General features: G+C 36.2%; 2 protein-coding genes across 9 annotated transcripts; both read right to left on the bottom strand.

Annotated features, from left to right (window-relative positions):
* Positions 1-820: 820 nt before the first annotated feature.
* LOC100257769 (homeobox-leucine zipper protein HAT5) lies at positions 821-3,481 on the bottom strand. Of its 2 annotated transcripts, none has more exons than XM_059742790.1 (4): positions 2,944-3,469; positions 2,534-2,667; positions 1,987-2,226; positions 821-1,464 (listed from the first exon to the last, which is right to left on the bottom strand). In XM_059742790.1, the coding sequence occupies exons 1-4, from the start codon at positions 3,008-3,010 to the stop codon at positions 1,102-1,104; spliced, it is 804 nt and encodes a 267-aa protein (XP_059598773.1). In that variant the 5' UTR covers positions 3,011-3,469; the 3' UTR covers positions 821-1,101. The 2 variants fall into 2 exon arrangements, with proteins under 2 accessions (XP_059598773.1, XP_002278872.1); XM_002278836.5 differs by having other exon boundaries at positions 881-1,464; positions 2,926-3,481.
* Positions 3,482-7,408: 3,927 nt separating this feature from the next.
* Positions 7,409-12,392, bottom strand: LOC100250957 (protein root UVB sensitive 4). 7 transcript variants are annotated; one of them, XR_009467650.1, is made up of 12 exons: positions 11,852-12,392; positions 11,092-11,238; positions 10,656-10,802; positions 10,214-10,276; positions 10,052-10,128; positions 9,550-9,655; positions 8,969-9,071; positions 8,699-8,847; positions 8,529-8,594; positions 8,074-8,340; positions 7,873-7,957; positions 7,409-7,752 (listed from the first exon to the last, which is right to left on the bottom strand). XR_009467650.1 is itself a non-coding variant. In XM_019224665.2 (11 exons), the coding sequence occupies exons 1-10, from the start codon at positions 12,296-12,298 to the stop codon at positions 8,096-8,098; spliced, it is 1,545 nt and encodes a 514-aa protein (XP_019080210.1). In that variant the 5' UTR covers positions 12,299-12,392; the 3' UTR covers positions 7,409-7,957; positions 8,074-8,095. The 7 variants fall into 7 exon arrangements, 3 of the variants coding, with proteins under 3 accessions (XP_019080210.1, XP_059598651.1, XP_019080211.1); XR_002031645.2 differs by having other exon boundaries at positions 8,074-8,335; XR_002031647.2 differs by lacking the exon at positions 11,852-12,392 and adding an exon at positions 11,379-11,831 and having other exon boundaries at positions 8,074-8,335.
* Between the last annotated feature and the right edge of the window lie 498 nt (positions 12,393-12,890).

Genomic DNA, 12,890 nt, shown 5'->3' with positions numbered 1-12,890 from the left:
CCGAGAATTGCGTTTATCAATGTTCAGATGATGGTATTTGTTGAGGTTTGGATGGTGATGGTGATGTTACTCGACAATAGAGAATCCACATCTCAACATCAGGAGCAAAGGTAAGTTCTCTTCGCATGCTTTGATTGATCTCCACCAAGTGACCATCTCATTAAACAAATGGGTTTGATGATAAACTATATTTAATTCCAGTATTTGTGAGCCCAAAGGCAATACTTGAGTCCGGAATAGAAAAATAAGGCTGCTTCAAACGTAAAGTTATTGCTAATGACCGTTTCTTTAGGAATATTTTTTTCTGACAAGTGGGTCTCTTTTATATATTTATATATATTAAGAGATTAGAAAACAAAATAAAATGGATGGAAAATAGAATGGGTCAGAGACCATTGGATATGCTTTTATCCTCTCCAATCAAGATAGGGTTAGTCACGGGGCTGAAGCTTAATGGCTATATCATAAGATTGGCTGTATGGAAGCTAGCTGTATCAAAGCGACAACCACTTCATGGGTTCCACTGGAGTAGTATATCAATGCTCAAACACTAATTTGATTTAAGTTATTTAATATCTACTTATATACTACCATCTAAGTGATGAAATTTTCATATATATTTTTTTCATCAGTGCCAGGTTAATTTTCGGATTCTATGTTCCTCTTCATCCGAGAAGCATACACAATTAAGTATAGTTGGATTGATAGTGGGGGTTCCTCTTCAGGTATTAGTTTAAAATAAAATTTTATTATTCTAGAAAGAGCATGTCATAGAGCTTTGATCGGGTCTTGCCCGGATTCCAGTACAACGATTGGACAATTGGAAAAAGCTAAAATATAATAGAACACAAGGAAGATTGAAGTACATCCCAATGACCAATTGACCAAAACACATAATTTTATTCATCACCTTAGCCTTTAAATCCATTACTGACCTAAAGGTCACCTTTTTTTGTTTTTCTTCCCCAACTTTTTTCTTTTTTTTTTTTGTTATTTCATCTCCATTAGGTAGTAGTTTTGTTTCTTCTTCTAAGCAACTACAGCAAAGAGAAATAAAACACCCATCTTAAGAACAATCACTAACACGAGTTTGATGACATTTTAAGGCCAAACCCACAACAAAGCCTCTCCCTCCTCGTGATGGTGCTCGGGCAACACAAGGGCATCAGAGAAATAACTCTGCCCATCATCACTCCCATCATCCTCTTCCGATTGGACACCCAAGCATCCAGGGTATTCAGCATTTTGGAAGTAGGAGTCACCACTGTCCAGGAGCTGTGGACCATCTTCATCGACCACTGCACTTGCGCCACTTCCAGAACTCAGGCGGTCCTCAACCTTTACGCTGCATGGGACAGGTGGCACGTCGGCTGCATCTGCCTGAAGTGGTTCAACTTTCTGAACAGTTAATGTTGGTGTTCCAGTCACCTCTTTAGCTTGCAGCTTCTCAGTTAAGGAAACAACCTGCAGAGCAACCATATTATCATATGACATTCACACTGCGTGGTCCACACAACAAAAGGAACAAATACTCGATGCACAAAAGTTTTGCCCAAACACCCTACACCAAGAATATTTTGAGGAAACTACAAAGGTATATTCCTCTATTGCTACTTGAAACTGTCTTTGGTTTAGAACAGATGCTGTTCTTTCCAACTATCAGTATATAAAAAGAATCAATCAAAATTTTCTTTGTGCTTATATCAAGAATCTAATGGGTGCAAGCTCATACAAAGCAGGTCCCAATCACCTACAGGCTGCCAATATCTCTCGCAGATTAAGCTTGAGTTTGTACCCAGAATGAAACTACATAGCCTAGGAAAAAGAAACAAATCCTTCTCTAATTTATCAAAGATTATGGATGATAATTACAATGCTTTCTAATTGATCACGGATTGTGGACGATTGTTACAATAATTTTGAAGATCTAATCACCGGATCTCTACAAATTCGATAAGTGAAAATGAATTATGCAGATTAGTATACCTCAGATTTGAGCTTCTCCTTCTCCTTGAGGATGGAGTCATATTCAGACACAAGGGAATCATAAGAAGATTTGAGGAGATCATAGTCCCTCTCCAACTGCTTAGTCTTCCACCGTGCTCGGCGATTCTGGAACCAGACCGCCACCTGCCTGGGCTGCAATCCCAGCTTCTTGGCCAACTGGGTCTTGCGCTCCGGCTCCAGTTTGTTCTCCGCCTCAAAGCTCTTCTCCAGCAGATGTACCTTAATCAATTACCCACAAAAAGTTACAAGCCAGTATTAGATACATCACTCCTCAAATCATTCTTTAATGAGATTCCAACTCCCAATTGCTTGCCGAAATATATCAACGAAAAGAAGATTCAAAATTCTAATTTCTTTTCATCAAATTTCAATAGTAAAAAAAACCCATAAATCACATCCCAAAATTCTTATCTTATGTAATAATTACTGTAATGAAAAAGAAGTCGAGGGAATTCGATGCTTATAAGATTGAGATTAATATGGCATATTTCTAGATACGTATCGAATCTCAGCAATTTACGCACACCTGTTCAGGAGTGAGGCGACGTTTCTTCTCCGGCATCTGTTCGTCGTAATATTCCTCATCGAACATGTCTTCTGGCGAGGTGAAAAATGGCCTCTTTTTCGAGGTTTCCTCGATGTTCATAATTGATCTTGGTCCTGTGTCAACCGATAGCACAAAATCATTGCAGAAAACTAAAAATAAAATAAAATGAAATAAACTTGCTACGTAAATTACAATTCCGTTTGGTTGTGGAGAAAATATAGGAAATCAAACAAATAAAAATTCAAGAAATCTAAAACAAAACACAGAACACGGTATATGAGATCGTTTTCATCGGATTTCACGGGAACCAAACAGAAGGAAACAATAAACGAGAAATACCAAGGGTATAATGGGAAGAAAAGAAAGTTGACCTCGAAAAAGAGAATCACCGTTCCCGAGGAAGAGCATGTTCCCGTGGCCAGAGGAAGGATCAAAGAAAAGACGGCAGGAATCCATCTCAGATTCTGGTATACTCAGCTAGATCTCAGGCGATTTCACCGCCGTCGATATTACAATTTCCGGCGAAGCCTTAACAGTAAACTTCGGTTTCTGTATATGTATAGTATATATTACTCCGGCACTCAGAAGATCATGAGCTTGTGGCGAAAGAAGCTAGTGCTCCACAGCAGCCGTGCCGGTGTCTCCAACGGACAGATGCAAAATCCCATCATAGGAACAATCTTACCCAGCTCCGATGAGAATTTCGGTGAGTGAGTCAAACGAAAACACACACAAGACAAATTCAGAAATTTGGTTCAGGGAAGAGGAAGTCACACCTTCATCAGAGTTCGTATAATCCTGAATTCTGATGATCGGCGGTGATTCTCCGGCGGCAGCGTCGGTCGGGGCGCGCTCAGGCTCTCAGGCTCAGTGTCTCTGCAAAGGTGTACCTCGCAGCTAAAGTTGAGCGAGGTGAGAGCGTTGCGTTTTATAGGCCTGCTCAGAGGGCGAAATGGCGGAAAAGCCCTGGAGGTGGGTTTTTTTTGTAATTTCAGTCAAGGGGAGGCGAATGACTAACTTGCGCCGCGGGTGACGGATGGGAGATGCGATTCGAACCGCTGGATTATGAGAATCGGAGTCCGTGCCACAATCTTTAAGTCGAACCCATGCTTTCCGGTCGGCTCACTGTCGGATGGCGTTATGTGGTTAACGGTTTCTCCGTTTTCATTTTCTCATTATCATCTCTAACCACGTAACTTTGTATCAAAGTCGGACGACATCAACTATTGGAATGATATCTTTGATTCCATGTCTTAAAATTTTACTTTCACCATGCATGGATAAGTCCACAACGTAGTGGGGTGGGGATATGGAGGAAGCAAACACAATAGACCACGTGGCCGCCTAGTTCTAGTCAAGATTAAGCTACTATTTTGGTATCAATGTGATGCAGTCACGTGCCCAATATGGGGAACCAGAGTGGTCCTCCAAGTAGCCACCACTACCAACGTTTTTCACCCATTTCATAATTCTCACCCACCATTACTACAAGCTATCAAAATATATAATTTTATTATTTATTCACTTATTTTTTGCTTGTGTGGTTCGGTGGTTAGCATGTTGGGTGATTTTTTTTTCCACGTCAAGGCTATTCGTACACTAGTGCTTTATATTATCAAAATTTTAATTTTGAAAAAGATGGCATTCCTCATTATTTTAAAAGCTAAAAACACCTGTCACCCTTTTCCAAAAATTAAAAATTTTAAAAAAATAATTGAAATTGAATTATTACAACTAATTGTGGTGTTCTGAAAGTCAACCTATCAAACTTTGTGCTGGCATTATTAAAATTTTGAAAGAGAGCTCTCAAGTTTGAACACATCGTATCTTTCTTTTTAAAGAAAAAAAAAAAGGGGAAATTACATAATAGTCCTCCAATGCTGTATGTGAACAGTATTATGCTATTGTCATCCATTCACACCTCAATATGTAAAGCTCATTTCCCATAATAATAAAACAAATTATTATTTATTTAGTTTTAACAATAATTAGAGATTTTAGCAATGTTGGAAGCACTTTTTATTTTTATTTAATAATTTCTAAACAATCACTTTATAAATGATTTTTTTCAAAATTACTCTCAAAGAATAATATAAGTTAATAATGTATTTGATAGCGTTTTTATTCGAAGTATTTTAATGTGTTTTTAGAAGAATCATTTATAATTATTTTTTTTAAAACAGATTTTCAAATTTTTAAAAATGTTTTCTAAAATCTATCAAACATCTAAGACATGTTTGACTATTGTTTTTCAAAACAATTTTCTATTTTCAAGAACACAAGAAAAATTGAAAAACATGTTTGACAATCAAAAATTTGTTTTCTATTTTTTTGTTCTCAAAAATAAAAAAATAAAGTATTTTCACACAACATTTTTAGTTGTTTTCATTTATTTTTTAAAAATTGTTTTAAAAAATAATTATACAAATATGTATTATAATAAAAATATATATATTTTCTCTCATTTTAAAATTTTCCATTTTCACATATTGATCTGAAATTCAAAAGAAGTTATGCTTGAGGTTATAGGAGATTGCAACAAATATTAGGAAGACACGTTACAGGTGATTTATTTATTTTTAATCATATATATCATATGGTGTTCCGTGCCTCTGGAAACTGCACTTACAGGAGAACCACGTAGCAATGGGACCCAAAGAATCAAATCTTTTCTTTTTTGTAGTGGGGAAAAAGGATAAAGAAAAGCACGAGGCAGGGAAAGATTTTTTTTTTTTTTTTTGGACAAAAAAAAGACCATTTAAAAATATAGTCAACTATCTTACACTCTATAAAGAATTTAAAGAAAAATTAATTAATTACTTTATAAAAAAAAAAAATTGGTACTGTTTCATGCACTAGGATTTCTGTGTCAAACTTTTCTTGTCCACATGATCACAATTAAGATATATTCATCAACCTTTTTTTGTCCGTCTGATCACAATATTTTAAATCAAGATCTCATACCACTGAATTATAAAGGCCGGTGATAAAAATTTAGCTTCATTTAACAGAATTTGATACCAGAAAAATAAAAAATAAAAATTGAAAAGGATTGTGATACATATAACCACTTCCCATGTGTTGGCCAGTTGGCCACCAATGACTTATAATGTGGGAATATCTATCATCACCCATTAAAATAAATAAATAAATAAATATATATATATATATATATATATGAAGAAATTAAATAATAATTTCCAACAAAGAAGAGAATGGGTTTTCACTCCTCCCCAAAAGATAACAACACCCAAGAATCTCAAGGAAAATAATTTCCATTTCCCTCATCTACCATCATTTTTTACATGAGAAATGGGAATCTAAGGAAACAATCACAATATTTTTTTTGTTTTTCATATGCTTATAACTCTAATCACTGCCCCTCAGGATAGTCCAATCAGTTAAAGCTAACAGAGGGAAGTGTAATATCAGTAAATGACATATAGTCTCGAGGTTAAATCCTACCATTTATGATAGTGAGAAGTGTAATATCAATAAATGACACATAGTCTTGAGGTTAAATCCTACCATTTATGATACCCTGAATTTATCTAATGTTGATTGTTATGAGACAATCAGCATCTCAAGATTTAGATCTAAATGGAAAGCCAATAGGATTATGAATATTCTATATTAGAATGTGTGGTTTATACAAATTGTCTACCTGATGTGGTACTAGAGGATCATGAGATGGGTGATCCAAGACTTAGCCTTTAAGAAACAAGAATAAATTGAAGTATAATTCAAGTGGGCATTTATTGAATTCAATGGTTGACATGGTGCCATAAGAGAATCTCATATGAACATGAATTCTAAAACATTTGCTAGATCTATGCATGAGTCTGAGAGAGCTGCAATAAAATTTGGCTGGGTGGGTTTGTCATGTAGAAACAATTAATATAAGCCTAAGAAAACAAGGATGGATTAAAAATTAATGTCAATTCAAAAGCAAAGAGGAGTTAGAAAAAGAGGGTTTTAGTATTTGTATGATTAGACTCTTAAGTAGAAAGGTAACTATAAAGTGCAATTGTCAAATATGTCCACAAGAGGTTCTAAAAGAGATCATATATACATGGATATTTAGAACACGGAGTTGTATTGTTATTTGATTTCCTTCATGCCTAAGGTGAGAGACTAAATGGGGGTATCTTTTGACTGGAAATGGATTGGAGATTACTTCTTTTTTGGGGTCATGCTGGTTTAGCTTTAGAGAAAGGTGGGATGAGAAGGAAGGTTTGAAGAGAGAGAGAGAGAGAGCGACCAATGGGAGGGAGGGAGGGGGGGCGGCTATGAAAAGCCATAAAAAAGGAGAAAGGCACCTGAGAAGGAACAATGCTTTTGGGATATGTTGAGTGAATATGTACATGTACATGATGATAAAGATGAAGGTCATAAAGTAAGAGAGCATAAGGTAGTGCTGCTTGCTTTCTTTCTTTTATTTCTTCCTTTCTCTCCTTTCTTCCCTGTCTTTTAAACAAATGCTACGAAGAGGGTGACCCTCTGTCAGCTATCCCAATGTCCCTGTCTTGACAACAGCCATTTTCCTTGCACTCATCACTATTTTAATGAGACCCCAACTTTGGTTTCTATGTTGATACCTCACCACTCAGGGCAACTTTCGCCATGGTGTCTTATGTAAAAAGCTAAAATGGCTTTGATCAAAAGGCAGACTTAAGAATTGTAATGGGAATGAAAGATGGTAAGTGGTGAATCAATGTGGTAGTTGGCATGGATGAGATTGGGGGAACATTGTGGGCTTTGGATGTATTCACTTGTGGGGGTTGGCTGGTTGAGGGGGTGCCAAGTAGTTAGCTATGACTATACAAGAAAGCTCAGAACAAGGACACAATTATATCAGTTGTAGGATGTCTCTATATATCAAAGTGGGCTCAGTGAGCCCCAGTGGCCATGCCCTATTGATTCCTTATGCTGGATCAAGGACACAATTATACGACAGACCGACGTGTCCGTTTAGAAGGAATTCAATTGACATATAGTTAGTATCATATTTAACACATGCAATTAGCACAGAGTTTAAAAGAAGATCCATCAAATTTATTTCCAAACAGGGAGAATGAATTTTCAGGTGCAGTTTTTGCTTTGGAATTTGGTGATCCAAGTTCCCATAGAACTAAAGATCCCTCTACTGCATCTCCACAAGGTAATTGAAAAACAGGCGTTATTCATTTAGAAATGGACTGCAATGAACAGATAACCAAAATTGTGAGAGATCTGTGCAAGGATTATGATAACTCTTTCCAAATTTAAAATGGAAAAGTGAGGTTGAGCAACATAATCAAATTTGTAAAGGGGCTCACCAAAATGTATTTTACTTGGAAAAATGGGCAATTGCAAGGTAACTGGCAACCGCATATCAACTGGAAACGTCTCTCGTTTCCCAAACTGTTACAGATAAATATATGGGAGAGGAAAAATCAATGTGGCACATCACAGAAAAACACACATTTTTGTACTTCCACATCCAAAATTTTCAATGGGATAAAGGGAAGCCCACTAACCTTTAAAAGCCTATGAACATCTTCAGTCATCTACAAATCTATATTTGACTTGCTCCTCTGCGCTCAGTAAAATGTTTTTAACAGTCCACCCTAAACGTAGCATCTCTTCATTAAGCAGATTCAAATCTCTTTGGGCAGATTGCTTGCTATCTTCAACCACTTTAAACCACTCTCGAACAAATGTGTCTGAGGTGTCACAATCTTCTACAATGTTCTTCCACCTGGTCCTGTTTAACAGGAGCTTTTTGCGGACATAGCATGCCTGCACTAAGTTTTAAACATAAGAAATTTAAGATTATCATAAACATCAATCAAGAAGGTATATAGGCCAACTTTTCTTTTAGTCAGTGTAACTAAACCATGATAGCCTAATGGAAAGATAATGGTCCATGTATCAAAACTTAAATCATCCATATTGTTGATTTGCTTGGTTTCTAAAACAAAATTCCTTCTACCTGCAACAAACCACTGATGACATCTGTAGTGCTTGCTCCTTCCCGTAAACAAAGGAGAATACCTTGCTAGAATTTCATCAACAGAGAAACAATAAGGTAATGTAATGATAAGTTTGGTATTCTAAGAACTATTGCTAGAATTCAGGACAGAGCATCATTTGAACACACACCTGCTCAGGCCTTGTCAATCTCCTACAGGCTTCCATGCATATGAAGTAGAAATCCTCACTACTTAATGACTGCATCATCAACATTGATAACTTTGGTAATCGACCCTTGGGATCCAAGCAACCAATTCTGATAGGCCACAGTTCTCTTCCTGAACCAGACCTCACTATTAGGCTGTAAGCTCCATCATTGATATGTACTTAATTTGAGAACAGCTTGATATCCAAATGCTGAAGCAGAGTCAAGGAAAAACAAACAGGGTGAGATCTAACCTTTACTCCAAGGAAAACTGATGCCCTCCTCTTTACTCACTTCTGCAGGTGAAGGGACATATCCCAACTGAATCCACATATTTAAGATAATCTCTAGCCTATCCTGGAAAACAAAATTGAATTAGTGAGGTGATGAATTTTCAATAATACCAACACCCCCACCCCCCACAGCCCATGTACAGTGAAAAACTGTGTGCATATATAATAGAGGATCATCCAATTCATCAAAGAATTTGTCCTGTGGCAGGGTTAGATTTATTTTTAATTTTTTGGGACCAAGGGTGGTGCTGTTAGAGCAAGCAAGGACTTAATAACTAGTTTGCAGAAAAGTTTTGAACCCATACCCGTGGTATTCACAAGTAAAATGGGCATATGAAATGTACATTAAAAAAGGATAATTGTGAGAAGCAAATCGAATTTGCAGGGTAAAGGTACAAGCAAAAGTGGTAGTTGCTGGTAAATCTCTACCAACGGGAATGTGTGCTCTGAGGATGACTGCTGAAAAAAAAACGGGATGACCAACCATTAAGGGGAATGCATATAAACTCAGAGAAATAGTGAAGAACAACAGAAAAACCAACCTTAGTTAATGTTTGCAAGTGGACATGTTTGAGTCCTTGATAAATCCCAAAAAGGTCAATTGCTGAAAAAATTGGGTATACAACAAAAGGTAAACCTGCTAACAATCTTGCACATCAATAAGAAGTTAGAGGAGTATTGACAAGGTCTTTATCGTAAAAGAATCAAAAACCATTTATACTCCTGCAGGCCAAAAAGGAGGGCTTATTTTTGCCATTAAAGTAAAAACAGACATACTGAAAGATCTTAACATTTTCTTCAATCAACTTCGATTTTGAAATTATATTTATTTACCATTTTTGTATTTATATTAATATGAACAAGAACCGCATGCAAAAAACACTCAAAATGTCAACATATATTTCTTGCTACTTGTCAATCACACACAAACACACACACATATATATATAGGTCTCATGGGAACAGGTCAAAAGTATTAATTCATAGAATATTCGCAATTTCATAATAGCAATTAATTCAATTCAGGAGACGGTAAAGGCAAACCTTTGGTTATTCTTGCACAGTATATTCAAAACTGCAGCAAGCATGAGACCAAGGTTATCAAAGCACACCATTTGAATCTGAACCAAAACCAAAGATCATATATTTCATTTAAGAAAGACATCCAAGACATACAAGAAGTATGCTAGCAAAGTTATAACCAACCTGTGCCTTTGCAGAAACTTCACCAAGATTATCTGCAATCGCAAAACTTCGATGAACAGCAGACTGCTAATACAATGTGATAATATTAAATCGCCACAGAAAAATCTAGTACCAAAATTTATGAATCGTTCACAAGAAGAAATTTTTGACAAGTAGGCAGGTATATACGTTCTAATAACCCAAGTGCATTTAAAAATTGATTTTTGGGGTTTAAAAATAACTATGGGCAAAGATCTACTACCATGTGCTCAAGCACGAATATTGAACTACATATCATGTTTTGATAGGCTCATTGTTCTAATTCACATGGGACTCACAACTGGGCAAGAAGATAACTAATTCTAATGTGACATCAGTTCATCTCTATGGCAAAGAATTTTAAGTCATGACAGCATGTCTCACAGAAAGACCGTAAACAGATGGTTGAGGCCAGAAAGCTTACACCAGTTGCTAGGTAGCATGCGACGGTTACTTGTTTTGCTATGTTAGCAATTGTTGCAAGGAGCAAGAAATAATTAGGAAATGCAGGAGTCAACAACTCAACTCCAATGCTCAAACTGAACAGGACAGATGTTGAGAACCTAACTCTCTTCAAAAGAGGCAAAAGAAAATTAATTAGTGTATCAACAATTTTTGCAATACATTCTAAAGCACAAATTGCTGCAATTTTCCTTTTTCTTTTCTTTGGTAATTATCAAGAACAGATCTCCACATTACTGCATTTCTTGTTGTTCCAGGTTTTTTTATCGTCTATGAAATGTACAATTATTTTCATCCAATGGTTTGGAATTGCAACATTGCATCAATTAAATACAAATAAATAGAACTAATTGGTGAGAGTCTAAGACTGCAAATTTCAGAGGCATTAGGTGTTATACCTTCAAATTGGTATCAAAAGCAGATGCAAGACTTGCTGTGTAGATGCACCTACATAACCGTCCAAGCCCATCCTTCAAGACCCAGTTCAGGGCAGCAGCTGACGGGAGGGATCTAGAGTATCCAATTCCGATTGCCCGAAACATTGCCTAGCATCAAACAATTCCCACAATAAATAATCATGAAAACCAAATTAACATATTGAAGACCATTTAAATGCATGCATTAACAAATTATTAGATGACACATATTCCCACATGAATAGACTAACACAACAAAGCTTACTTACAGATATAAGCCATATCTTGTATTTTCTATGGTTCAAAAAGACTTACACCATGAACCTTGATCAGGAATACTCTTTGCACAATTCATATAGATATACTATTATCTATAAACCAGTCTTCAGTCTCTGAAACATCTAAATTGTACCCTAATCCAAAAGTTTTTACAGGAATTCTCTCTGACACACCAATTTCCAATTTTCTTCCTTTTTTCTTAACCAGGGACCTCAGCTTCACATAAAAGAGCATAATTTGATTCCTTCTGGCTCACAAAATCTACAAATAGCTCGACTGGAGCAACTTTCCACGAAAAGGGTTCCTCCTTCGCTAAGTTTTGCTAAACAAGCATTTCTTTACGAGCCAAATTTTTACTTCGAGCCAAAAGATTGCCCTGGAAAACCTTTTCTTTGGAAACAAACACAACCCAAATTTCAATCATTTCTTTCTACGCAAACCCAGAGCAGTGCACAATCATTACCTGAGTAGCAAGAACCTGGAGCGCGGAACTGAAAACCCGATGCAGAAACTTCCACTTCACATAATCCATATAATTCCCACTCACTTTCTGAGGAATAAAAAAGTCCCTAACAGCAGAGCTACACAATGCAAACAAATTATTCAACCCATCATCAAAATTCAAACACAATGATGAAGCCCCTCCGTCTACACGAACTAACTGTAGGCGACTTTCACTTCCGTTCCATAAGTACTGAGAAACTCGACCCCACCGCCGAATCACGACCGGGAGGCGTGCCGTGCTGATAGGTCCGTCCACGCCTTCAAATTCATGCTCGCAGGAAGTTTTCAGAGAATTTGAGGAACCTAGGGTCTTGGTGAGGAATTGTGGGCGTCGGAGTTTGAAAGGTGCCTGCCGGGGACATGAAAAGCAGTAAGAGTCTGAAGGGATGTATAAGGTGGATTGCATGAGAATTATAGACGATTTTTGGATATGGGTTTTAGTCAATGGGAGCTCTGTTTGTGTTACGGGTTTAGGGTTTAAGACAACAGAGCCAGAGGACAGGAATGGCCCCCTTTTGGCCAAACCAATAGAACGTGGCATGATGTGGCAGGCATTGATTGGTTAATAATTTTTGTTTATTACTTACTGCTTAAAATAGAAACCATTTATGACATGGCAACAATATCTCCACGTATGTACTACTTACGAATTACGATGTCCCAAGATATTGAACCCCCACTGAATTCTTTCCCAAAAATAGGTATAAATAATTAAATATCCTTTTTTGGTAAAAATTTTAATTCTAATTTTATGTTGATTTAATTTATTACTTACCAAAAATATGTAAATTCTCAAGTTTTAAGATTTCAATGTAAATAAAAGTGAGTTTGACAACATTTTTGTTCAAAAAGTTTTTTTTTTAAATATTTTTAGAAAAATCACTTGTCAAATGTTTTTTTTTTAAATATTATAAATAAATTTTTAATACTATAAATGATTTTTAAAAAATTTAAAAGTATTTTTTTAATTTTATTAAACATCTAAACTTTTTTTTTTC

This window comes from Vitis vinifera, chromosome 14, assembly GCF_030704535.1.
Source record: "Vitis vinifera cultivar Pinot Noir 40024 chromosome 14, ASM3070453v1".
Classification (NCBI taxonomy): domain Eukaryota; kingdom Viridiplantae; phylum Streptophyta; class Magnoliopsida; order Vitales; family Vitaceae; genus Vitis; species Vitis vinifera.
This window is presented reverse-complemented; position numbering and strand designations above follow the sequence as displayed.